General features: G+C 41.7%; 1 protein-coding gene across 1 annotated transcript; it reads right to left on the bottom strand.

Moving 5' to 3' along the window:
• Positions 1–505: 505 nt before the first annotated feature.
• On the bottom strand, positions 506–24,640 carry ARL5B (ADP ribosylation factor like GTPase 5B). Its single transcript, XM_055147321.1, has 7 exons — positions 24,354–24,640; positions 14,038–14,098; positions 11,991–12,138; positions 10,019–10,102; positions 8,330–8,481; positions 6,435–7,039; positions 506–6,388 (listed from the first exon to the last, which is right to left on the bottom strand). Exons 1-6 carry the CDS (start codon positions 24,400–24,402, stop codon positions 6,991–6,993), a joined length of 543 nt encoding a protein of 180 aa, XP_055003296.1. The 5' UTR covers positions 24,403–24,640; the 3' UTR covers positions 506–6,388; positions 6,435–6,990.
• Positions 24,641–26,965: the final 2,325 nt, after the last annotated feature.

Consider the following 26,965-nt stretch of genomic DNA (forward strand, 5'->3'; position numbering starts at 1 on the left):
TCTTCCACTAGGTGTGGCCCAAAGGCTGCAAAACAAAACTTCAGCCTTGTGAGAGATTGAAAAATGAGCCATATGGGTAAGAAAGTCATTTCCAAGTTTTCTATGCAGTGTGCCTGCCCTCTAATCCCAGCCTGTTTTAGAAAACCCTTATGTGGAGTTCCATGAGCACCTACTACCTGTCCCTTACAAGTTCTGTCTCTGAGAGTACAGGGCTCGAGGCACTCTCGCCTTGTAGTGCCTCCCTCCCCACACCCACCCCTCACCCTCTCAAGCTACTCCTGTGCATGATCCCCTGAGCACCTCCCGAGTTCTCCTGAGCACGGAACTGCAGTCTTCCCTGAGACGTCAGGAGAGGCAGCCCTCCCCCCTCCAAGCATTACCACCATGCACGCCCAAATAAAATTCCCCTCGCTGCAAGCTTAAATGGGTTTCTTTCCCTTTTTTTAAAAAAAAGTCTGTTCTGTCAAATTTTACCTTGAAAAGAAAACACTGGCTTCACTTTATATTGGAAAAGTAATTATTTATTATGACAAAAATAAAATTGTTGACTGAAAACAAATGAATGTTACACCATATTGCACCATGATTGCAAATGAGCCACAACCTGTCTGAAAGATGAACATTCCAGAGCAAACAGCATCCTTTTATTTGAGTAAGTAGCATGCAAGGAACTTATGGTAACGTAATTGTAGAAATAAAAAAATTATGAGAACCAGCAATTTAAACTCAACATATAAAAATATTTTATGATAGTAATGAAGCTATTAAATTTAGAACATGTTTCTTTTTAACAACTCCACCACCAGAACATGCTTTGAACCATTTTCAAGAATGGACGTGATGCATTAAATAATTTGCTGCTCTTAATATCTTTATAGTTATGCTTATATATTGGACCAATAGGGCACATTTCAGTTGCTCATTTGGTATCAAGCTACAGTTTGTAGCGTACAATATTTGTTTTGGTCCCTCTATACAATGAGAGGTCCAGAGAAAACTAATTCATAACTTTAGACTTATTAACACCATCTTCTGTTTGATCAAGGTGATCAGTTAAGATGCTATAATTTCTACAAAGGCTGAACCTTGATGAATAATAACAGTTCTTATTTAAACCTTAAGAAATGAACATAAATGCAAGACACTTTAAGTTTTTACATTCTGAGACAAGTTGTATCATACAGGACCTGCTGTTTCCTCTTTAATGCTCCAAAGCACCAACTTCTGTTAAAATGGCAATGTATGATTATAACCATTATATTCTGATTAGAACAAATGCAAGATCAAGGCTGTAACTGCTTTTAGTTTTTGTGTATATTTTTTTAAGAAACCATGCTGTGCAGCAGATGAATAGGATAAAATTCATAACTATTACACCATGGGAAGAAAAAACATAAGTATTACTTTATTTTACTTTTTTGGGGGGTTGGGGGCGGAAATAGCAGCTGTTTTTTTACACCAAAACAAAATTTTCCTAATGATACAGAACAATTTACTCCAAGAGAACAAAATAGGGGCTGTAAAGCCCCTGAATTTCCTGAGGAAAAGTAGATGAAATTAGTCTTGAATGAATTGGGCCACAATATGAAATTACACAAGGCCAGGAAAAACTGACAGCCATTGATAGCCGAACACACTAACAGAAATGTAACTGCAGTAAAATAGAATTGATCAAGTTTTAGGACCATTCCCTTTCCAAATCTGAATTCTGGTTTGAATGAGCACTAGTTCCTGCGGTCTAAGGAAGCCGGGTTAGGCATCTGTGACAGCACATGAGCCTCCCTGCTCAGCAAGGACACCAGATCCCACCAAAGCTCGCCCCTCGCAGTGAATTCTGTGGCTGTGAACCCAGTTTGGACGATAGGGGTATTTATGACGTGACTTCCTAGAAACTGGAGCAAAGCACCATGTGGACTGAAAAGTGAGGTAATTTTAAATTAAAATCTTAAAAGTTTGTGCAAGAGGGTATTTCCATTCTTCTAAACTGTTTCCTAGTCCAAACGTCATACAGTTATACACGGCACGTTTTATTCTTTCTCCATTTTGGAAGCAAATGCAGACTACTGATTTTAAAAAAATGCAAGACAGCTCCCTATGGCTCCCCCAAAATTCTAAAATACCATTGAGCCTTTTATCCTGTGGCTATATTTAAAAAATATATACACCATCCAGCTCTGCTATAAAAGACTGAACTATTAATTTTTAATGCCTTAGTTAGTTGGAAGCAATTATTACTTTCTATTAAATAATCTACTGATGTCCTTTTTAAGATTCTTCCACTCCATGTTTTAACCTTTGTTTCAAGTATTTTGGCTTTTATTTCTAGGTCTGATCTAAAGATTCCAATTACTATTTCCCAAACTATATACATTTAAAACTGTTATGAAGTCTACTGAACACAACGTTTATTCTACTTTAAGTCTGAAGCCAAGGAGTTGAAAAGCTATGTGTTATTTGCCACCTCTACTTAGCTTTGGATACTAGAACTCTAAAAAAATACTTTGCGGGAACCTAGCATTTAGATTTCAGTATTCATTAATAATGAATATGGGAGTGAAGCATTTCTGAAAACAAAAATAAAAAAAAATAACTTTGGATGTAAACTACATCAGACTTATAAATACCGACATCCTGGCTGTACAATCCCATTAATACTAGAAAGGCAAACAATGAACTTGGGGTGGATTTAAAACCAATAAACTGGGCTGGAGAGATCAAAAGACGAGCACAGGCTTTGCCTCAGGAGTCCAGGTTCAATCCCCAGCACTTCAGGGGTCCCCAAGAACCAAGAACCACAGGGAGCAGAACTGGGAGCACCCCTGAGCTCCTGGTTTGCCCCCACCCCTAAAAAAACACAAAGCAACAACTTCCATATAATTATCGAGTCAGGAAAATAAGCAAGGTATTCTCTAGGAGAAAGAATTTCCAACGACAGGCTGGTGTTTAACATCATCGTAATAGGAATTTCTTAGCAATATGGCTTATTTTCTCTCTTTTGCATTGTCAATAGCTGTTAGTTGGGTCTAAACAGAGCAGCAATAATTGATACTTTGTTTTCTTGATTGTATTCATCAGTTAAATAAAAGAATGGGGGTGGGATTCAAAGCTAAAAACAAATTTGGTTTCATCCATTTTACTTTAAGTTCTGCAGCAAAAACAATAGGAAAGCGTGGACAGTTACTAAGATCAACGAGACCAGTAGAGGCCAAAATGAGATTCACTCTACAGAGAGAACTCTCAGACTGTCTTCAAATGACTCTGTTTGAACTTCACCTTAATACCTTATATAGCTTCTTCTAGAATTAAACTGGATGTGAAAAGTTTTGGATTCAATCCCATAGGTAAAAAGGTTTGACTCGAAAAACTGCCCTTCATAGATAAATCTCCATGGAATTTATTCCATGGAATTTATCTATCGGTAGGCCTAAAACCGGTCTTTTTTCCCCTACTAATACAATTTACATAGTTAAGGATTAAAATATAAATTAGAGGAAACAATTCTGTTTGTAATTTGTCCCAAGATACCATACTGAGAATTTTTTTTAAATAAAGATTTTATTATTTACAATATCCTTTGCTTTGTGATCCCCATGGGCTTATCGCTCTCCAGAGAATACTGTTTACAGTATGCCCATACGCACTATTTTGTAGGAAATATGTTTTTACTTATGCTATAATGAATTTTAATTTATGCTGAATCAAAACAAATATAGCTATCATAGTGATAGAGGTGGTGGCCCTTTATAATTACTTTTAACAATGAAATTTGAATATATTATCTTTCCTCTAATGGATAGTGAATAAAACCAAGCCATTGAATACACATACTAACACAAAAACTAAAAACAAAATCTAAGTTTTTAATCAGAGTTTTCCAACAGATTATATATAATTTCCTATATAAGGAACCAAATCATACTAATAGTCCCATAGAACAGTGTCTGTAAATTTTAAAACAATTCTCAACTGGGTTTCAACAAGAACAGAGGTTTAAATATGAAGAGCACACATGTTCAAAAATCAGGAAAAACATATTTGACCTTACAAGGGTAGCAGTTACACTTTTTTTTTAAACAATAATATGTTGAAAAGATTTGTGAATATTTAGCTTCTTTATCTTCAGATTAAGAAGAACTTCTTGTGGGTAGTTCATTGCTTTCTACTATTTACATGGAACTTTGCTGTTAAATTGGAGGACTGAAGAGGAAGGAAGTGAAATTTGCATTACTTCACACTGTTAATTAGCTGTAATCCCAGATCTAAAGAATAGATGTAGTACCCAACTGAGAATTTTTCTCAAAAATGTGAATAAAGGCACTAATTACAAGTTTTGTTTTGTTCTTTATCAGATGACACCCTGCACTTGGTTGATCAATAAACATTGGATAAACACTGAATGTCAGAATCTATAGTATTAGATACTTGTTTGGATCAAACATTCTCTTGGAGTAAAAGATAATCGTTCTTTATATTACTATAATAGGAAATATCTAACGAGAATTTATAAAATATTTCCCAGTTGAACTTTTCCCAACCATTGGCACAATAAATGCCAATTTCATCTTTAACACACAGCTTATATAATCATTTCTAATTCTAAATTAACAAAATGGTTTTTAAAGGATTTAGAAAATAAATCGTACGTAAAAATTAAATAGCAAACTTGAGTCTATACTAGTAGTTGACAAAATATAATCAACTATTAAAAACACTTTCAATATAATGCTGATGTGGTAATATAAAAAAATAACTATATAATTTGATAGAAGAAAATTGAGCCAGCCAATCTTTTACATACAAATTTCATAAGAATGAATACAGGAATAATAAACATGCTTCTTTGCAGGACAGAGTTAAAAGAGCTGTCCTCAATATTTATGACTAAACTACATGACCAAGAAAGAAATTCCAACAAAGTGTACTTTTAGGTAAATGGTAGTTTGCTAATTCCTCCTAAATCCCCACACCACACATACATCACAAGCATCCAGAATGATTTATGTCTGCTTTGCTGTTATGGTCTTGATTATGGGTTATATTAAAAATAATAAAAATTCCTCCACCTGATATAGAACCACTTAAAAAGATTCAAAAAAAAATTAATAAACAGCTAGTTCTCTAAATCCAGAAAGTTTCCCCTAATCATTTTCATCTCTAAGGTGTGCTAACATTAAATATAAGCCCAAAACTGTAACCACAATTAACTAAATTAATGAGAATAAGTATAATAAATCAAGAATATCTGAAAACAAAGCAAAATTTAAACCAGCTTACAAAAAATATTGAAATTATGTTAACAATGTTGAAAAGGTATTTTAATATCCTTGGTGAACACTGAATTATATTTTTGATCCAAATGAAATCATGGAATTTTTTACCGTTAAAAGTAAGTATTCTCTAAATTTCTCCCTTTCATTTAAGAAAAAAAAAATATGAAGAATAGAATCAAGATGTAAAACCTATCCTCCCTCTAAAGGAATGCACAATTTAGATGATCTCAGCTGCCTTTAAACTTGTAAACTTGTTAATGCTATCCCTTAAACTTTTGACTATGACTTTTTCTCCTTAACTCTTTAAAACTTTCTAAGTTGTCAGTGTAATAGCTTTGAGTCTCCTAGTAAGTAGCGTTCTAAATGTTAGGTTTAAAATTCAGCATTTCCTAGAATCCATCAAGAGATACAGAACATGAGGCATAATTGTGAAGATGTCCATTAGCCCAAGCTTGTCTGCAGCGAATATTCAAAAATAGAAGGAAAAACATGTGGTTTTTTAAGTGATATACTGCTGGTGGTAGAAATGCTATTACATATACAATTTTGAGTCTTAAGAAATAAAATGAACTATTTTCTAAGCAGATATAATGTTCCTTGCAAAAGGATTAGCTGAATTTTTTGCTGATAAAAAATGGCTTTGTAATAGGTAGTAAAATATATTCCAAGTGTGTTCTTTTCAGTTAGTGCTGGTATGCTTTACTAATTTCCAATAGTTACATATGCAGTGAATAATGTGATACTTTAAATATACCAGATTTGTCCAAAATATTTACCGTCAGAGTTTGTTTTTCAAATAAATAATTTGATTAGCTAATAACAAAAACTAATTATGGGTTATAGGCAAGAAAGGACTCTATTCTTTTATCTAAGTAGTCTGCTTAATTTCAATACTAATATTAGAAACTTAAAACTTTTGTGGGGAAAGTGAATGCATTTAAAGGCAGTTTTCATGATGTGTTATACACACACACACACACACAGAGATACAACAGACACATATACAGTTGTTTTGTTTTTTGGGCTACACTCAGAGGTGCTGAGGGGATAACATGGTGCTGGGGATCAAACTCAGGCTTTCCACATGCAAACTATGCACTCGGCCCTTTGAGCTATCTCTCCAGCCCCCATAGACATACACACACACACACACACACACCCCACCTCCAGCCCCCATAGACACACACACACACACACACACAACACCGCCCCCACCCCGGAAAGTTTATTATTCTGTAATAAGTTCTGTCCAAAAAATACGTTTTGGAGGGAGTAAATGTTTAATGTGGATTCAGTTTGTAAGCAGTACTTAGATTTCCACTACTACTCTGTCAAACCATTCATTACCTGGGTGGCAAAAAGAGGTGGTCAGTAAGTGAAAGAAACCGGTCATTAAAGTTGTTACAATACTTAAGAAAACATATGGCAGAAATTCCTTACAAGGTAGTCATCAAATCATTAGAATAAGCAGTCAGAAGGATCCTGTTGCTGAAAACATTGTTATACATTATATTCATCCAAATGAAGATTAGTGCATTAAAAAAAAGTTAAGAAAAAAAATCTTTTTTATGTTCCAGTTCGGCTGCACTTGATTCAAGTGTTGCTCATAGAGGTTTGTGTTGTTATAAATTAAACATGCTGCTGCCTTAGCAGCCAAAGGTACTAGGAAAAAATGTTCATGTCACAGAATAAATAGAGCAGTCTCTTTCGAGCAAAAAAGTTATCTCACACCAATCCGAGAGGTCATCCACTCTAGACCTTGGCATAACCTGAAACAAAAGACAGGAGCATTTTCAGAAGGAAAAACTTGGAATTTAAAACTCGAAAGCAGGCTGATTATTTTTTAAAATCTTACCCAAAGGTTGGTACTACAATAATTATAGATGTAAGTGACAATACTATAATAAGTGAAAACCTTTAAGTTCAAGTTCTTAAAATGATCTTAATTGGTTTGGTAAGACGGGGAATTGTTTAAAACTCATCTTGAAGAGAAGCCATAAGCGGGTTTGCAAGAGTCCTCCTTCTAAGATGAACGACACTAGAAACCACTATAGAAAAGACATCAAGATGGGGATGGAATAGTACAGTGGGTAGGGCACCTGCCTTGCATGCGGTCAATTCAGATTCAGTCCCCAGCACTCCTTACGGTTCTCTGGGCATCACCCGGAGTAATTTCAGAATACACAGTCAGGAATAACCTCTAAGCTTCACCTAAGTATCAAGAACGTCTTCTCCCAAAATAAACATCAAAAACTTCTCCTCACCTCCTACATTTTAAAAAACAACAATATGCAGCATAGCTCAAAAAAGCTCATCTATTATTTTACAAACTACTTGTGAAAAATTAAAGAGTAGGTTGCTTTGAGGCTAAGCAAGTTTATGGAAATTAAGAGTGAGATGTACACGCTATATTGCTCACCTTGGCCTACTCTATCCAAACCCAAGTTCTTAGGAAAGGAGAAGACAGTACGATGGCCTTGTCTCAAATGTTACTGTCCACATAGTGTTTCTCAAGTGGGCCCCAGGATAGTCCAAGGGAGCATAGGTCAAAATTACCTCAACGGGGCAGGGGCCTGGATGAAAGTAGGGAGCCAATTGGTAGGATGGTGGGGTTAGAATGGGTGGGATTTTGGAAAAGGCAGAACTGAAAGTATGATTTTCTGATAATAAAGGGAGCATGTTCTTCAGAAAGCAGTAAGCTTTGGATTAATTAGGTCCTTGTTAGAAAATGTAAAATTTCTTTGATGAAAAACACAGAAAATGAATAACCAAAAATCTGGACTGTGAAAATTGAAAGCGAAGTTTGCTGTATCTACTTTTGGTAAAATACTAGGAAGAATTTCAAAAAATGGGTCAGTAACTTGGTAAAATTCTAATTTAGCAAATAGAAACTGCCTAAAGTTAATGCAGCTTTTTAAGTCTTAGACACAATAAACAATCTTTAAGAAGAAAAAAAAAAGAATCAGGATAAAAAACAAAACAAGAATCAGGAGCAAAGAGAAAATAAGTCTACAATGTTTGAAAGAAGCCATCGGCTTTCTGACATGGACTGTACTTACCCTTCACCTGTTAAAGCACAGCAGGACTGGATGTGCCAAGGATGATCCTTAATGGAACTAAGGGTGAGGTATTTAGAGATTTCAGCTGCTGTCATACACCCTTTCATATCCTGCTTATTTGCAAAGATAAGGACTGCAGCTTTCCTTAAATCCTGCAAATAATACAAAATATTACTAATATGTGAAACATCACAATAAAAATCAATGCTCATTGCAGCAGGGCTTATGTAATAGAAATATTAGAAACCACCTAACCATTCATAAGCAGATGCACGGATGAACTTTGTAGTATTCACACATGTAATCATTAAAAGGAATCAGCTAAACATGTGCATACAAAAACGGATAATTTATACCGTCACATTAATTTTTATGAACAAAGAATTTGATTTTCTGTATGACTAGTAGATATATACTGATATGGTAAAAGTGGAAAAAAGGATTTGCAGGTGTGTCCCTGGAGACCCCAGGCACTGCCAGGGTGATTCTGGTCATCCCCAGCACCAGTGTCCTCGAAAGAGAACTAGGAGTGGCCCCAGAGTGCCCTGAGCACTGCTGGGCGCCCCTCAGCCATGCACAGAGGAATGATGATCGTGACAGTGGAATTCTTTTAGGATAAGCTGAGAAAGAAGGAAGGAAATTAGACTGGAGGGGACTCACAGGACATTTAGTATTTTAGGCTGAATAGTGGGTACATGACAAATATATTTCATTACCTAGGTTTTTTTTTAAGGGACAGTGAAAATATGGAACTTGTCATCAATCTGTGTGCCATCCTGTGAGCACTGCATATAGCTGAAAAAATGAGTGGCCCCAGATTATTCATAATGAATTTTCAGTTATTACAAAAGTGTGGGGAAAAACATGTTTCCCTCTTTTCTTGCCTTAACAGACTAAGGCATGACTAAGAATTGACTTTGAAAAACTTGCTCTGTTCAAAGTAAGTACTTCATCAGGGAGATAAAAATCAAAACAATGAGATACCATCTCACACCAGGGAGACTGGCACAAAGAACAAAACCCACCAGTGTTGGCACAGATGTAGGGAAAAGGGACCCACATTCACTGCTGAGAGGAATGTCGACTGGCCCAGCCTTTCTGGAAAAATTTCTCACAAAATGAGAAATTGAGCTTCTGTGTGACCCAGCAATTCTACTCTGGGCATCGACCCTAAGCACCCCAAAACACTATTCAGAAAAGACATTTGTACTCCTTATTTTCACTGCGGCACTATTCAAAATAGCCAAAACTCTGGAAACAACCCAAGTGTCCAGGAACTGATAAGTGGATAAACAAGCTATGGGACATATACACAAGTAAGGTGAGCACAAAAGCATATAAAACACATTATAAAAAAACACATTATAAATTTGTGTTGTAAATATGCTAAAGGAAGAACCAAGCAATATTGGTTTGTTGAGAAGATTTCTAACAGATGGAAATTCTTGTTGGAGAGGGTTTTGAAATAAAAAAAAAACAACTACAATTAACATTTTGCCCCCCAAATGTTAGTACGCTACAAATTAATGTAATAACTTTAGACTTAAAAATGAAAAATCCTGACTTTCATACTTTCATCAGTATATAAAACCATGTTAAATGTGAAATAATTAACATTGAACATGAATCAACATAAAAAGCAAAACTAGTAGATATTTATTTCATTATTTGTTTGCTTCCAAAATTTACCTCATGAGCCAACATTCTGTATAATTCTTCTTTTGTAATAGCTAGTCGCTCTCTGTCAATGCTATCAACAACAAGAATGATGAACTAGAAGACAATTAAAAAGAAAATTAAACAGGATCTTTAAGTTTGCGGCAAAACTACTTCCAACTAATACGTACTTCCTATGGCATCACTGTCACTAAAGAATCGACCACCTTATCACAGTTTACATTATACTGAATCCTGGACTGGAACGATAGCACAGCGGGTAGGGCGTTTGCCTTGCACAAGGCTGACCCGGGTTCGATTCCTCCATCCCTCTCAGAAAGCCCAGCAAGCTACCCATGGCGTATTCGATATGCCAAAAACAGTAACAAGTCTCACAATAGAGAAGTTACTGGTGCCTGCTCGGGCAAATCCATGAACAATGAGACGACAGTATGACAGTATGACATACGAAATCCCATCAACCATTAAAAAGTAAGATAGCTCATATTTTTTTTTTAATTTTTATTTTATCACCATGTGGAAAGTTACAAAGTTTTCAGGTTTATGTCTCAGTTATACAATATTCAAACACCATCCCTTCACCAGTGCCCATATTCCACCACCAAAATCCCCAGTATACCCCCCGCCCCCGTCCTCCACCCCCAACTGTATAACTGATGAATTTCACTTCATTTTCTCTTTACCTTGATTACGTTCCATATTTCAAGACAAAACTCACTATTGTTGTTGGAGTTTCCCCCCAAGAAAGACAGCCCTACTAAGGAAGCATTTGATAATTGGTTTTCCATTAAAAGATTGTATGTTTTCAGTTTTTAGAAAAGGTCGCGCAGCCTCGTTAGTGGCCGCGCGGTTTGGATGTGTTCCAGTCCCGCAACCCGGAGCTGTTGTAGTTGCTGCTCAGGGTCGCCAGGGCTCCATCTGGAGGTGTACCAGCTGTACCTCCTCCGTCTGGATCCCCGGTGTTTCTGGCCCGGTTTCGGGACCGGAAGATAGCTCATAATTTTAACAAGCAAAAAGCCCAAATTATTTTTTAAATGTGATATTTAAATATATAGCTTTCCAAAACTCTAAGATTTTTTTAATGTGGGTAATTAAAAGTAATTTTTAAGTGTCACATAATTTAAATAATTCTTAAGTAGCACTGTAGCACTGTCATCCCATTGTTCATAAATTTGCTCAAGTGGGCACCAGTAACGTCTCCATTGTGAGACTTGTTGTTACTGTTTTTGGCTTATCAATACGCCATGGGTAGTTTGCCACGCTCTGTCGTGCAGGAGGGATACTCTCAGTAGCTTGTCGGGCTCTCTGAGAGGGATGGAGGAATCGAACCCGGGTTGGCCTTGTGCAAGGCAAATGCCCTACCCGCTGCGCTTTGGGGAGAGGTCACAATTTATCTAGCATCTGATATCGCCAATGATGGAGACATTACAGTGTCCTACAAAGATGAATACAGAATCTGACCAACAGAAAGGGCTCCATCAATAACAACTACCTATCTAGTTTCTATTTGCCTTTCCATTTTGTTTGTTCGTTTGTTTGCTTTTTTGGGTCACAGCCAGCGATGCTCAGGGATTACTCCTGGCTTTGCACTCAGGAATTACCCCTGGCAGTGACCATATGGGATGCAAAGCAAACACCCTACCCTCCGTGCTACTGCCCGAGCCTCTTGCCTTTCCATTTTAATGTGAGAAACCTCAAATTCATTCCAACAAAGATCTTACTAAAAGGCACCCACCAACATGGCTTATAAATAGCCTCTATGGGGGGCTTGCTCCTTGGTTGTTTTACAAAGTCAGAAGTGGGCCACAGAGCAACTCAGTGGGCTGGAGTGTGCAGAAAAGGCCCAGATGTGACGCTCCACATCACAAGCACAGTCCCCACACACTACCAGGAGTGACCCCTGAGCAAGGGGATGCCCCAGAGCACCACGGGGTGTGACCCCCCAACAAAATAAAAACAGACCGAAGTAGCCACTTTCCTATACCTCTGTGTTGGAGTAATACGTGTTCCAGGATGACCGCAGGGACTCCTGACCACCGATATCCCACATAAGAAAATGCGTGTTCTTCACAACTATTTCTTCAACGTTACTTCCTATAGTTGGCGACGTATGAACCACCTCATTCATTAAGCTGTTAAAGACAGAAACCATAAAAACTCATAAATCTTGAGAATTTGAAGTCTTATCTCTTTCTAACATGCATCAGCCTTCATTATCAGCACCAATGACAGTAGCCATTAACATCAAAAATAGGACCTTGGCAAACATTCTGTGTTAACAAATACCTAGACAAAGAACAGCTCCTGAAGGAAACCTGTATTTTCATTTTATGGAATAAACTACAGAATGGGATAAATAGATGGAAAGAAACTGTGTTGTGAGTTTGCTTTTCTGAGACTCACCTCCAGTATCACCATGCCCTGTTACCAAATCACAGTCAATGACCCATCTTTTAAAAACCAAGTTTCTAGGTGGTTTTAATACTTTCAGAGTAGCAACCACAAACAATAGGCTATCCATAATGCTGAAAACTGTCTAAGTGAGTAAATAGATTCGGCTAAGCCACAAAATTATTTCCATTAGTTTCAAATATCAAAACAGGTTAAGCTATTTATTCAACAAATATGTATTTGCCTATTACACACTGGTATTATGATGAAAGAAGTGTACAACTGTCAAGTTTTTGAGGCCATGTGCAAAGTTACTTCAATTATTACAGGTCTCTGAAATGTTTGTCATGTTAAAGGTTAAATCCTATTAAAATGCATTATAATCAATAACAGTTTTAAAAACAAGTATTCAACTCTGAGACCAGCATAAATTAGTAGCTTTTTAGCAAAATACTGAAAAAGACATTACACATTGCTTAAGTGAAATATTTCTAGAAAGCTCTCAGCTGAGACACGATGAGGTAGGAAGGGCTGGAGAGAGAGTAGGTAGGTACATGGCTGACCCGGATTCGAACCCTGGCACCACAAACGGTCCTAAGCCCCTTTGGGAGTGATCCCATGAGCACAGAGCCAGAAGTAAGTCCTGAATACTTCAGCTGTGGCCCCAAACCCAAAGCAAAAAAAGATATAGGAAGAGTTAAGAGCCACAGGATGTTACACTGTATTTTATAATTTGGCTAAAACTCTGGATACGCAGAGCATCGCTGCTGCTGAACAATGAGTAAGAGGCCAGGACTGGCGGGAAAGGACACTGGGAAGTATTTTGACAAGGGAATTGGTGGGCCACTGATCTTGCTTTTAAAGTATTGATGTACTTTTTCTGAAAGTATCGGACTACTGAAGTGATATCTTCTGGAGCCAGCCTCCTGTCTTTCGATCTGACAAGTCCGTGTTTGAGCTCTCGGGAGGGCCTCGAGAGCTTCCCGGAGACTCTGCTCTATTCCCACGAAGCTCCATGTGTGGGAACTTGAGCTGTGGTCTTCACACCCACCTCTGCACTGCCTGTGTGATGTGCTTTATGGGAGCTGGGCATTCATTCTTTAAAATCAGAAAACAAGCGTCTGGAAAGCCTCTAGCAAATATATAGTCATTTATCTTTTTTAAATCTTACCTTTATTTATTTTTGGTTTTTGAGCCATAAAAAAGGTTTTGGTACTCAGGTGACTATATGGGATGCCTGAGATCAAACCTAGATCAGCTGCATAAGACAAACGCCCTGTCAGCTGTATTATCTCTCTGATCCCCATTTAAACTTTTTATTTATTTTTGTAGGGGTAGGGTGGGTTTGGGCCACACCTGGCTGTGCTCAGGGCTAATTCCAGTCTGTCTGTGCTTATGAGACCACAATGCAGTCCTGGGATCAAATTGGGCTCAGCCACAACCAAGACAAGAACGTCAAACCCTGTTCTATCTCTCCAGCCCCTAATACACCACTTTTTAAGTAAATTGTGTGTTTGGGAAGATAAAAAATTATATATTTTAAGATTTGGCATTACATTACAATGGTATCTCATTAATCACAGAAAATGAATTCCAAGAAGTAAAATAATGAAAATGATTAAATAAACTCCCATACTTACAATTGATAAAGAATGGTGGTTTTTCCTGCATTATCCAGTCCCACTATAATTACTTTGTGTTCTACAAAAAGAAAGCAGACCATAAACATTTAACACAGCATCCCACAATTACATGCTTTCAACACAATGATGATCAGGTTCTGAATGAGAATCAAGTGGATACTTAATTGTTATTTACAAAAGAACACTAGCTTATACAAGAATGGTGGGGAGAGGTTAAAGGGGAAGCACAACGGGACTTGTCATTTAGACCAAGGTGGGAAGTGGCAGTGGATTCAGATACTAATATTGACACGCTAACATCTAAAAGTAAACTCCAAAAAAAAAAAAAAAAGCGTTTTCACACCTGCTTGCCATCTCTACTTATCAAATTAGTGTTTTATCAAATTGTTTTTACACCTGGATGTTTCTCACCTGTACCAAGATGGTTTTCTTTTCACTTCCTCCCATTTGAAAGATAAAACGGCAAGTTTTCCCTGTTGCTAGGACTGACACGTGTACTTTAAAATGTTTTCTCATTCCTTCCAGTAACGTTCTGATACCTAACCTTGAAGGCTTTTTCCATCGGTATTTGCCTGGTTCTGCTTTTGTGGTATCAGGTTGGGAGCCCAGGCCTCACATGGAGGCAAGCGCCAGACTGAGCTCCAGCCCTGGGCCTAGTGTGAATTTTACAGCTTTTGGGCCCGCTGGAGTGGCCCCAACCTCTAAAAACCCTACCCTTGTATCTGCCCGCGAGCCGGGGCCTCAGAGCTGGGACTCACAGAACCAGTGCTAAGGCCTTCAACTGCGGCAGAAGCTGCTGCATCCGAGACAGATGGTGTTTGCTCACTAGAACCCACTAATTCTCTTTTGAGTCTTTTTTTTTTTTGCCTTTTTTGGGTCACACCCGGCAATGCACAGGAGTTACTCCTGGCTCTGCACTCAGGAATTACTCCTGACGGTGCTCAGGGGACCATATGGGATGCTGGGAATCGAACCCAGGTCAGTCGCGTGCAAGGCAAACGCCCTACCTGCTGTGCTATAGCTCTAGCCCCTTGAGTCTTTTTTAATAGCTCCCTCCAATTTCTAATGGAGCCCATTTCATTTACTGGTGCCCTGTTCTTCTCCCTTCCAGTATAAACACAAGAGCACTTACTGGTGGACAATGAGTCAACCAGATTGCTTGTAACAAAACAGTCTCAACGTTTGTGAAATTTGGGTCACAGCTACAAACTCCACCAGCCCAACATCTGGAGACAAATGGTCCCTGGCAGATGTGAGAAGGAAGCAAGAGGGTCTAGAGCCCAAAACAGATAGCCCAGCTGGAAGAAGGAGCATTGCTGAAGCTGCACAAGGCCACACCCAAGGGTCAGAGAGAGTCCTCCCGCCTAACTTTGTTGATCAGGATGATCACAAGTCCCTTAAGTAACACACCACTTGGAAAGATGGTCTCCAATTGGATTGGGAACCAATCCAGATTGGTTTCCAATTTGAACTGAGTCAAAGGTGAAAACTCTTAAGCAGAACCGAGTATAAAAAACACCAACAGAAAGGGAACAACTTAACGCCTACTGAGTGACTGGGAATCAGTGGTGGAGGACACGTAAGGCGAGTTCTCTACCACCGAGCCACATCCCTTGCCCCTACGTTTTTAAAAAAAATGCAATTTGGGGGGGGAGTGGAAATTTCTTAAATATCATTGTACATAATAAGAGTGAAATCAAGTTCAGAGGGGCTTGGAAAAAAAACATACAAAATGAAGGATATTTATATACACTTGCATAACTACTCCTTCCTTCTTCCTCCTAGTGCCTTCCTAGTATTTAGGGGCTGTCTGAATATGTCTGTGACCAGACTTGAGGTCACAAATGCTTGTTAGTATAAATATTTTTACCTATTCAAGGACAAAAAGAGAACAATGTGGATAACCACATATCTTCTTTTGTCTGTAAGCAAAAATAAAAAATGCTGCTTTAAGAGGCTGGAGCGACAGCATAGTGGGTAGGGTGTTTGCCTTGCACGAAGTCCGACCAGGGTTCGATTCCCAGCATCCCATATGGTCCCCCAAACACCGCCAGGAGTAACTCCTGAGTGCAGAGCCACGAGTAACCCCTGAGCATCGCTGGGTGTGACCCAAAAACCAAAAAAAAAAAAAAAAGCTGCTTTAAACACCAATAACTGGGGTCCACAGCTCAATATGGGGGAGATGACGCTTGTCACTATAGGAGGCACCTTTAGGCTGAACCACCAGGAATGCAATGAGCCCAGGAGCACTCCAGGAGCACCACCACACGTGCCCCCCCCCCCCAAAAAAAAAAACCCAAAAAACAGTGCTGACAAGTTCTATCTAGATGGGAAAACTCCGTGTGGGTGAGGGAAGAAAAGTCACAGTGCTGGTTGGGTGAACTCCAAGGCTCCAGTCTACCCCACATCACTGCTGGGTGTGGCCCTACTTAAAAAAAAAGTCACCACCAGTTACTTGGTATTATTAAATCAAGTCCGTCAGATTTTCATATTCATATATACCAACAGCGCAACTATACCCTGTAGAGGCTGCCTGGTATTAAAAAGAAAGGGCTCCTCATGCCTGAAAAACCTGACCTAGTGTGCATGTTATGTACTGTTTTTGGGGTGGGCCATAATCAAGAGGCCACACACATTTCTTACTCTGTTTACTGAGTCACAAAATAATTTCCTTCATTTGTCATAATTAAAGCAGACACGAAAAGGTGTTTCTATTTGTATTACTTAGCAATAATCCTTTTCACTTGTGAACCTAATGGGTTTTAAAAACCACAGAACCATACCATCACGTCCCTTAGCAACTTCAACTAACTAGGAACCTGCACACAGTTTAGCCTCTAGCTCCTCAAACTACCTTCACTAGAATGAAGCCTTTTAGTTGACAGACCCTGCTTGACTCCCAGCCAGCCATAACAAACTAACACGTGCACAATCTTTGTTTTGAATAGATTCCACATATATAAAAGAATTAACTTCTTGTTTTATAGTGTATTGTTAAAAATCACTATACTACTACAAAGCATAAGCTACAAATGCTTAGGATAAATATATGGGGTGGGGCGTTTACTCAATATACACAATTTGGTGGCTAGAAAGGCATATAACCTTGGATTCGGGCACTGCCAGTTTTCAGAATGCTAACGCACCTATAAAAGCACACCTTGCCCTCATGAGACTGCCGCACTGGGCACCCTACTGCCTTAGAAGGCTCAGAAGTCTCAGCTCGCCACAACACACTTCCGAGATGTGAGAACTTTCAGTGTTACGGACCTATGCCATCTCCACGGCCCGTCACCTACATGAAGTAAAGGAGAAGATCCAGTCCCAGGCACTGCAGAGGTGACTCAGGACTTCCTGACACGAAAGCCCTGGTTCAATCCCAGACAGTGAAAAAGCTAAAAGGAAGGGCAGTGAGGATATAAAAAGTTGCAGAGCTGGGGATATGGCTTTGATCTCCAACAAGAGAAGGGAAGAGAAGGGAAAAGGTGATTCAAGTATGAGCCCTATCCCATCTGCTGAGCAACGGCCCCCGCTCATCAGGGGAAGGAGAAGGGAAAGAGGAAGGGGACAGGGGGGAAGGGAGGCAGAAAAGAGAAAAAAGGGAAAGGAGGACAGGGCTGAGTGACAGTACAGTGGATAGGGCGCATGCCTTGCACACGGATGACTCAGGTTCAATCCCCAGTGTCCCAGATGGTCTCCAGAGCCTGCCAGAAGTGATACCTGAGTGCAGAGCCAGGAGAAACCCCCAAGCACTGCCCAGTGTGGCCCAAAAAACGACAGAGAGAGAGAGAGAGAGAGAGACAGAGAGAGAGAAAGAGAGAGGGGGAGAGAGAGAGAGAAAGAAAGAAAGAGAAAGAGAGAGAGAGAGACCATTTAGATTATCCCTGGCGACACATAACTGAAATGAAGATTCAATGGTCGTAGCACTGCTAAATGACCTACTTCTGATAGCTTCTATTTTTAGAATATTCATTCCATGTATACATGGGGGGGGCTGGGGGGAGGCCAGAGTGTACTCCTGGCTCTGTGCTCAGGGAACCATATGTGATAGATGTGGGGATTCAAATCTGACTTGGCCGCAGGCAAGACAAGCGCCTGACCGGCAAGACTCTTATGGCCCCTCATTTCTTGCTTAAATGCTGGTTCTCACTAAACTGATAGTATAAGTCACTCGTGATTATGATGGGCATTTTGGGGGGAAATAAACTTATATTTAAAAATATAAACATTTTACAAATTTAGTAAATTCTAAATGGAATAGAAAAGCTAGATCAATCATGGCCAATCTGCTGAAGACCAAAAATAAAGAGAAAACTCGAAGGCAGCCTGAGAGAAAAGCACAGGCTACTAAAGAACAATAAAGATAAGAACGTTGGGGGAGGGGGGATCCACCGGAGGCCAGAAGTCAGTAAAATGATGAATTTAAAGGCAGTAAAAATAAATAAATGAATAAATAAATAAATTTAAAAACCCTAAGAAATTATGATTTCTAAGAAAATTGTAAAACTGGGCTGGAGCGATAGTACAGCAGGTGGGCCTGTACATGGCCGACCCAAGTTCAATTCCTGGCATCCTATATGGTCCCCAAAGCACCACCAGGAGTAATTTCTGAGTGCAGAGCCAGGAGTAACCCCTGAGCATCACTGGGTGTGACCCAAAAAGCAAAAATAAATAAATAAATAAAATTTAAATCTAAGAAATTATGAATCTAAGAAAATATGATTTGTCTAAGAAATCATATCCGGCAAAGATACAGGTCTAGAATGAAAGTAAATAAAGGTATAGTCAGATAAAAAGAACTAATAGAAGTTACTTATCACCAGCAATACTCCAGCACGAAAATTTCAGGGTTCTTTGGCTTGAAAGGCAACTAGACTGGATGGAAATCCAAATATGTTATTTTTTTTAAAGTACATAAGACTTCATAGAAAAAAATCTGTACAGCTTATATATACAACAACATACATGACACATGGATAGGAGAGAACTCAGCCACAGTTTCAGAATTCTCTCTTTCCAAATGGTGCATTATTCCTTCAATTAATTAAGACTGCAGAAAGGCAAGAAAGTTGCAATCCTCAGAACCATAAATATGCAAAACAGGAATTGCCAATAGGGGCCAATAAAATAGTTAATCTAAAAGAAACAGGAAAAAAAGGAATGGAGTAACAGCATAAAAAAGTGCAGGTGAGGGCTACAGCGATAGTACCGAGTATGATCCCTGGCACCACATATGATCCAAGAGCCAACCAGGAATGATCCCTGAGCACAGAGCAACGATTAAGGCCTGAGCACTCCTGAGTCTGGCCCCCAACCAAAACCAAAACAAAATCTCAAAGAAACGTTTTCCAACTCAGCATTCTATATCCAGTTCAACTGTAAGCCAAAAGTAAAGAGATTTCCATTTTCAGGCACTTGGAACAGCACCATAACAAATCACTTTTGAATACCTTTGCAGAAATTTAAAAAAAAGTGCTTCATCAAACAGTAAAGTCATAATCAAACAGAAGAGTTACGGAAATTCCTAAATACTAGCAAAGACAAGTCCACAACAGCTGTGTACCAGGTCTAGTAGGAGCAGGGTGGAATAATGGGGCAGAGAAGAGAGAAAGAGTACCTGGCAGGTGAGAGGCGGGAAGCCTGTGGAGTGTGCTTCTGACAGCATGAAACCACTTAGCTAAACATGCCAAGAAAATCAAAGCAAGAGCATGTCATTATTTACTCCAGGGGAATTCTTTTTTCTGTAGAAATCATGGAAAGGTAATATAGCACAGGGTGGCTCAGCAGGAACAAATCTTACAGACTGAAAATAATGAAGGCCCTCCTGGGACCGCATCGCAACTGAGAGTGCTTGGCGTAAGTTCTCAAGTTCAAATCTCCAGTGTCCCACAGGCAGCGAGCTTGAGCCTGGCACCTCTCTCAGTGGGTTTGATAGATCTGCTGTCTATGCAGCCAGGTGTGTGTTCGCACCACAAAAAAGAGGAGGGCCCCAGTGAGCAACCCGGCCAGGAGTGTGACCCCTGGCAAACACCGCAATTCGAGGTGTACGATCCTTACATATATTTGTATTTCTCAGAAATGTGGGGAAATGTCTCTATACCGGGAAAGAAATTAACAAGATATCTGGGTCCAAACTCATAGTATAGCAGACAGGGTGTTGTTCGCTTTATACACAGCTGATCCAAGTTCGATCGCCTGCATACCCTCTGGTTCCCTGTGCCCCCCAGGATTAATCCCTGAACACCCCTGTGTGTGGGAAAAAAAACAAAATTAAAAAAATTCAATTTTTTCAAAGAGAATGCTATTTTGATATAAATTTTGTTTTTAAAAAAATTCAACGAGACTTTTTTTGGTACTAGGAATACATAGTGAATATAACTCATGCCTCAGAGTTTATTAAAAGAAACATGATAGCCAATAAACAGTCTTATGGTTACAGGTATGATAAACTTTATTCAGAAAAGCAGGAAGGCAAAGACAATTTTAATTTAATTTTGGCTTTTGTGCCACACACAGAGAGTTGGGGCCAAAGCGAACAGTACAGCAGGAAGGACGTTCGCCTTGCACACAGCCGACCCCGGTTCAACCTCAGGCATCCCATATGGTCTCCCGAGGATGGCCAGGACTAATTCCTGAGCTCAGAGCCAGGAGTAACCCCTAAGCATCTCTGGGTGTGACACAAAAGGAAAAAAAAAGATGAGAGTTGCCATGGAGAATAGAAAAGTCTTTCTGAAGCGTGATGACATTTTATCAGAAATTTGAACCACAGGCAAGTATGGATAGAATGTTCAATAACAATGTCATAAAATTGGATAATAGGCCTTAAGATGCTTGTAGGCAATAAAGATAATTAGATAACAAAGTCACTGTTATTTGGTTTTGAAGATCAACTATGATTAAAAGTATTTTACACAGGGCTGGAGAGAGTGTAATGGGTAAGGTGTTTGCCCTGCATGCAGCAGACATGAGTTTGATCCGTGGCAGCACTTATGTCACCGAAGACTGCCAGGAGTGAACCGTGAGCACAGGCGGGTGTGACTCAACACCCCCACCCCCACCTCCACAAATATTTCATTCATCCTTAACAGAAGCACAAGAACTGATTACAGTTGTTCAATGATGAAAGACATCCATGAAAATTTAAAAAGATTTTTTTAAAAAAGGAGAATGCTCAAATTCTTATCTGAATTTAAAAAATACACACGCTGACTTTATACATATACAGAGCACATAGATGTAAAGATAATCAGATTTTGAAATTACTTCTTCCATTGACAAGTAAAGTCTTTTATTTTAAAAATTAAAATTAAAAATGCAGAACCTATTTATTTTGAAATAGTTTTTGTTTTTGTTTTGGGGCCACACACCTTGGTGCTCAAGGTTATGCCTGGCTCTCCACTCAGAGGTTGCTCCTGGCGGGGCCCGGGGAACCATAGGTGGAGGGGGGATTGAACCTGGTTGGCTACAGGTAAGGCAAGTGTCTTACCAGCTGTACTATCCTCAAGGTACTTGAAATAGTCTTAAGGCATTAAAATACTCTTCCTGGAATGGTACTGAGTACATGAGTTTTATAGAACTTGGTATTCTAAAAATGCTATAGGGAAAAAACAATGCCATTTAGGAAAACACTGCAGGAGAGGGAAAGGGGCACGCAGGCCAGATGTGCAGTTCTTGACTCTACTGCACAGAAAAATACTCTGGCACTCATACCCAGACCACCACTCTAATTTAACTGGTCTGAGATGAGGTCTTGGGAATATCATTCTAAAATACAGCCAAGAATAAGCGGTTTGAGGATCTCTGTGTCAGTGGTGAAAAGGAAAACGCTGAGACTGACAGTTAATTTTGTTGACAGAGAAAGCTAGACTATAGGACAAAGGCAGCAACCTGCTCACATTATTACATTATTTCCATGCTTGGAAATGTGTAAACATAATAACCAAATTCTTCCTCTGCCCCTAAGCCTTGTCTTGGGTGACATTTAGGCCCTGTATGACTGACACACAGGGCACCTCTCCAACCTCATCCTCCTCTTCCTCCACAGCCAAAACACTGCCCACTTCCTTCCCCAGTATCAAGGGATCTCAACGTCTTCATTTGCATATTATCAGTCCTTCTTTTGAGAAAAACATGCTCCTTCTACTTAGCCTGCCTAACATACTTTATCAATTACTATTTATCATTCAAGTTCAAGTACACCTTGATCCCTCCAGAAGCCACGTGAGTCAAACCTTGACTTTATCCATATCTTTACACAGCAATGTTTGTCTCAGTTTACTCATTCTTGAGATCAAGTGACTATGTATCTTTGGACTGTTTTTTTGTTTTTGTTTTTTTTCTGGGCCACACCCAGCAATGCTCAGGGGTCACTCCTGGCTCTACTCTCAGAAATCACTCCTGGCGGTGGTGCTCGGGGATCCATATGGGATGGCGGGGAGTGAAGCCAGATCATGCAAGGCAAATGCCGCGTTGTACTATCATTCCAGCCCCACCCCTGATTATTTTTAATATTTGTATCTTACTATGAAGACTGGCTTCAGGTCTCCCACTAAACATTATTTGCATGGATGAATGAGAATAAAATGACAGAACAGCTTCAAGACCTATATTTCAATAGGGAAGTTTGGAAAAGGCAATCTCCAACACTAATGCATTGAGGTGAACAACCACGAGTCCGTAAGAGCAGCCTATGAATATCTTCCTCCCTCTCTGAACTTTTCCCTTTACATTCGGACTCCCTTCTAGCTTTGAAGCCTCAAAGAAAGAAAAGTGCCTGAGTGACAATAAAACATACAGAAGCGAGACTAGGACCTGTCTCACAGGGGGAACCCATGACTCCGTAATGTATTAAACGATGGGGAAGACGAGAAACACAGGTGATGGATGCACTGATTTCTCTAATATTCAATGCATCCAAAGATGCGCTTTACACAGCGATAAATTCTTATAACAAGGATTAGAACAACAACAACAAATTAAACCTGCTAAAAATGATGTCAAGAATTTCTGGATAATAGCCACAAGGAGTTGAAAACTCTGACCATTTCCAAACCACTTGAAAATAAGCGCCTTCACTGGTAATACACACATCTGCGTGTGTGTTTGCCTAGATCTGTATTGATGAGCGGGAATTATTTTAGTGGCATTGGTTCACAGAGCAAGCAGATTGCTGTCATTTCATGCTCTTCTCGGGTCTTAGATCCAGAAGAAGAAGTGAAAAACGAAAACAAAAACAAAACCCAAACACCACATCAGCAGTGGAAAGTCATCATCGCAAAACGCTGCTTTCGATTAGGCCCGTGCGTGACCTGCGGAATGAGACCTGCTGCCCTGGGGAAACTGACTGCAAGGGCTGAGGCTCCAGGAACGCCTCGACTTCCCCGCCAGGGCCTCGCTAGGGGCCGAGTTCCCGTGTTCCCTCTCCAGAGACCCATCGCGCCTCACTCTGACTCAGAACAGGTTCTACAACTTCTCGGTGTCTAACTGCCAGCGCAGAGAGCCCCGACCCAAAGCCCGTGACTTTACCCAGCACCCCAGAAAGGAGAGGACTAAGGAAGTCAGGGGTCTGGCAGGAGGGTCTCTGCAAAGCGCGGTGACTCGGGACCACTCATGAGAGAGACAGACAGACAGACGGACAGGCGGACGGACGGACGGACAGACGGACAGAGACCGAGACATACAGCGAGAGAGACAGAGACACAGAAACAGAGAGCCAGAGAGAGCCAGAGAGGCAGTGAGAGACAGAGACAGAGACAGAGAGAGCCAGAGAGGTAGTGAGACAGAGACACAGAGACAGAGAGAGCCAGAGAGGCAGTGAGAGACAGAGACAGAGAGACAGAGAGACAGAGAGAGCCAGAGAGGCAGTGAGGGACAGAGACAGAGAGACAGAGAGACAGAGAGAGCCAGAGAGGCAGTGAGAGACAGAGACAGAGACAGAGAGCCAGAGAGGCAGTGAGAGACAGAGACAGAGAGCCAGAGAGGCAGTGAGGGACAGAGACAGAGACTGAGAGACAGAGACAGAGCCAGAGCCAGAGAGGCAGTGAGAGACAGAGACAGAGAGACGCAGCGGGCGGAATCCCAACGCGAGGCAGCCCCGGCTGCAAGAGCCGATTTTTTCTCCGAACCCCAAAGTTGACAGTTCGCGGGCCCGGGCGGGGGCCGGGGGCGAGGGCCGGGCTCCGGGGGCTCCGGCAGGGCCGGCGGGGCGTCCAAAGGCCCGCGGGCGCCCCAAGGTGCCCCCCGCCGGGCCGGGCCGGGCCGGACCCCCGGCCCCGCTCCCGCAGCCCGGAAGCCGGAGCCGCGCGCCGCCTCACCTTGGTTACAGAAGAGGCTCCACAGTTTCGCGAAGATCAGCCCCATCATGAGCGCCCGGGGCGGGCCGCGGGTCCCTCAGCAGCAGGTGCCGCCGCGCCGGCGCCCCCTCGGCGTGGGGAACCGCGCCGGAGGCGAGCGCGGGGAACGCGCGGCGACGGCGCGGGCTGGCCCAGACGCCGCGCTCGGCCGCGCCGCCACCGTCCCACGGCGCCGCGCCGGGCCCGCACCGGAGAGTCCTTTGTTCCGAGCCCGCTGAGCCCAACGCCGACCCGTAGTCCCCCTCGCTCTGAACCCACCTCCCCGGCGAGCGCCCCGGCCCCGCCGCCAGCCCCGCCTCCGCCCCGCCTCCCCGCCCGCCCGCCCCCGGGCCCGCCCCCCGCCGCCGGGAGGGCGCCTGACGTCAGCGCGCCGGCGCCAGCGCGCGCCTCCGACGTGGCGTTTCCTCCGCCTCACTTCCGGTGGGCGGGGCGAGCCGGCGCGCGGCGGCGCGTGGGCGGCCGGGGCGTGCGCGTCGGGGCAGGGACTTTCCCGCAGGGCCGCGTCGGGGCGTCCCGGGGCCGGGCGGGGGGTGGCCGGGGAGGGCCCCCTCCAGCCCCGCCGCGGAGCCGTGGGGGACGCGCTGCCGTTTCCGGACGCAGCTTGCTCGACCCCGGGCGACTGGCCCCGACGCCTCCTCGCTGACCTCGGCGTGCCCGCGGGATTCGGGCGGGCGGCGGTTCTGAATTCGGCATCGAACCGACCCCGAGACGGGTCCTTGAGTGATGGGAGCCGGAGTTCAGCTTGCGGGGTGACCTAACGCCTCCCCCTCAGGGTTTTGCCGGGCCGTCCTGTGGCTTGCCCCCAGATCACGAGCTGTCCTTTGCCCCCTCCCGATGAGGAAGACCCCGTGTTCCGGAAGAGATCCTTGTAAAACGGGAGCTCGTGTAGCTCTCCCCGGGCTCCGAATCCCCAGGAAAGAAAAAGCTGGATCCTAGGGCTTCGAAAGAAAAGAAGCTAAAATTGTCAGGGTGGGGGGGTACACAACGAGGAAATAACATTTATTCCATCCCGTCCAGGTGATTGCAAAGCCCTTTCTTAGGAAGCAGCTGGTTGCAACTGCAACTCGGCTCACTTCATGACCAATTCACTCAGCTGTTTCTGTTGTATTTTCTGTTCTGGTTTTTGGGGGTTCAGCCCTGGCTGCGACCTTCCCCCCACACACACACCCCTCGGTCCTCAGTTGCATTTTCTCTTCCAGGGTTTGGCTCTGAGAAACCAAAGTCTCTAAAAGGAAGCAGAGAGCACCTGTTAAGACATGCGTGTTGGGTAGCGAATCTCAACTTTGGGGTACAGAAAGCAAGTTTCCCCTCCAAAATAGAGGGGAAGGGAGGTGCTGAGCCTGTGGATATTTAACTTTTAGACACACTCCTGGGTCTATAGTGTGGTTGTGTTTATGCATTGAAGTGAGCAAGGGACACTTGGAGTCCAGTTTCACTCCTAAATAAACTTTAGATTCTGCGACTCAGTTTTTTTCAATTGTTAGACACTCCTAAATGTTCTGGCTTTCAGACTTTGAAGAGACAGTTCTTAAATTAATGTTTTGGTTTTTTTTTTTTTTTTTTTTGCTGAGACGAAGCAAAAAATGACATGTTTTCATGATGACTTCATGATAGTGTAGAATTTTTAATTCTTTTACTTGTAAATAAGTGGAAGGAATATATACAGAAAATAAATGGAAGTTTTAAAGGACAATGTTAGACTTTTTATAAAAGACCCACAAATTATACCTAATGTTTCCTAGGATTTAGGAATATTAGGTATAACTTGCAACATTAAACTAATTACACATAAACTTGGAGAAACTGAGTGCAGCTAGAATTGAATTCAGTATACTACTGAGGTAAATAAAATTAAGGAGTGTGTGTATGTGTGTATGGTAAACAAAATCAAGGAGTGTGTGTGTGAGAGAGAGAGAAACCAGAGCATCTAGGAACAGAATGTTCAGCCAACTGGGACAAAAGGCACAAACGAAACAACTCAGATGGTTAAGATTACGTTCACTGTCACTTTAGTCTACTTGGTCAGTCTCCAGAGCTGTTCTGATAAAAAGCCAGCCTTCCTAGACTTTTTGCCAAATCTTCTGCTTTGTCATGACATTAAACATTAAAGACAAGGACTTTGTTTTTGTTCTCGTTAAGTTTTAGAATGCCACATATTTAGGCTTATATCTAAGATTCTTTGGTTCCTTCCTACTCTTTCCCTCCTTTGGGGATCAAAACAAGTATTGGAAGTAGACAGCTTGAATGATGCTTATGTGGTTGTCTTCCTAAAAGGGTCCTCTCTCTCTTAAAGAAATACTCCTCTATTCACCACCCAGCTTCTCATTTCCTGGAAAAGACTTGTACAGAGGAAATGCTCTCCTCACACTCCGGGGGGGGGGGGGGGAAGATCTGAGCCAATTATCTCTTAAACTCAGTGTCTTTTTTCTTCCTCCTCCTGCTCCTCTTCCACCTGCTCCTCTTCCTCCTTCTCCTTTTCCTCTTTCTCCTCCTCCTCCCCCTCCCCCTCCCCCTTTTCTTGGAGATAATTGAATGCCTTGTCCAAGAACCTTGTGGGTGTGTTACTCTGCAGG

This window comes from Sorex araneus, chromosome 9 (genome assembly GCF_027595985.1).
Source record: "Sorex araneus isolate mSorAra2 chromosome 9, mSorAra2.pri, whole genome shotgun sequence".
Classification (NCBI taxonomy): domain Eukaryota; kingdom Metazoa; phylum Chordata; class Mammalia; order Eulipotyphla; family Soricidae; genus Sorex; species Sorex araneus.

What these genes read in the sequence shown, in the direction of transcription:
- ARL5B (XM_055147321.1), bottom strand. Translation starts at nt 24,402, where the DNA reads ATGATGGGGCTGATCTTCGCGAAACTGTGGAGCCTCTTCTGTAACCAA. An exon ending in ACCACCATTCTTTATCAATT is followed by an intron (nt 12,139 to 14,037) that starts GTAAGTATGGGA and finishes TGTCTTTAACAG; the next exon opens with CTTAATGAATGAGGTGGTTC. An exon ending in TGTGCTTTAACAGGTGAAGG is followed by an intron (nt 7,040 to 8,329) that starts GTAAGTACAGTC and finishes CTTTTGTTTCAG; the next exon opens with GTTATGCCAAGGTCTAGAGT.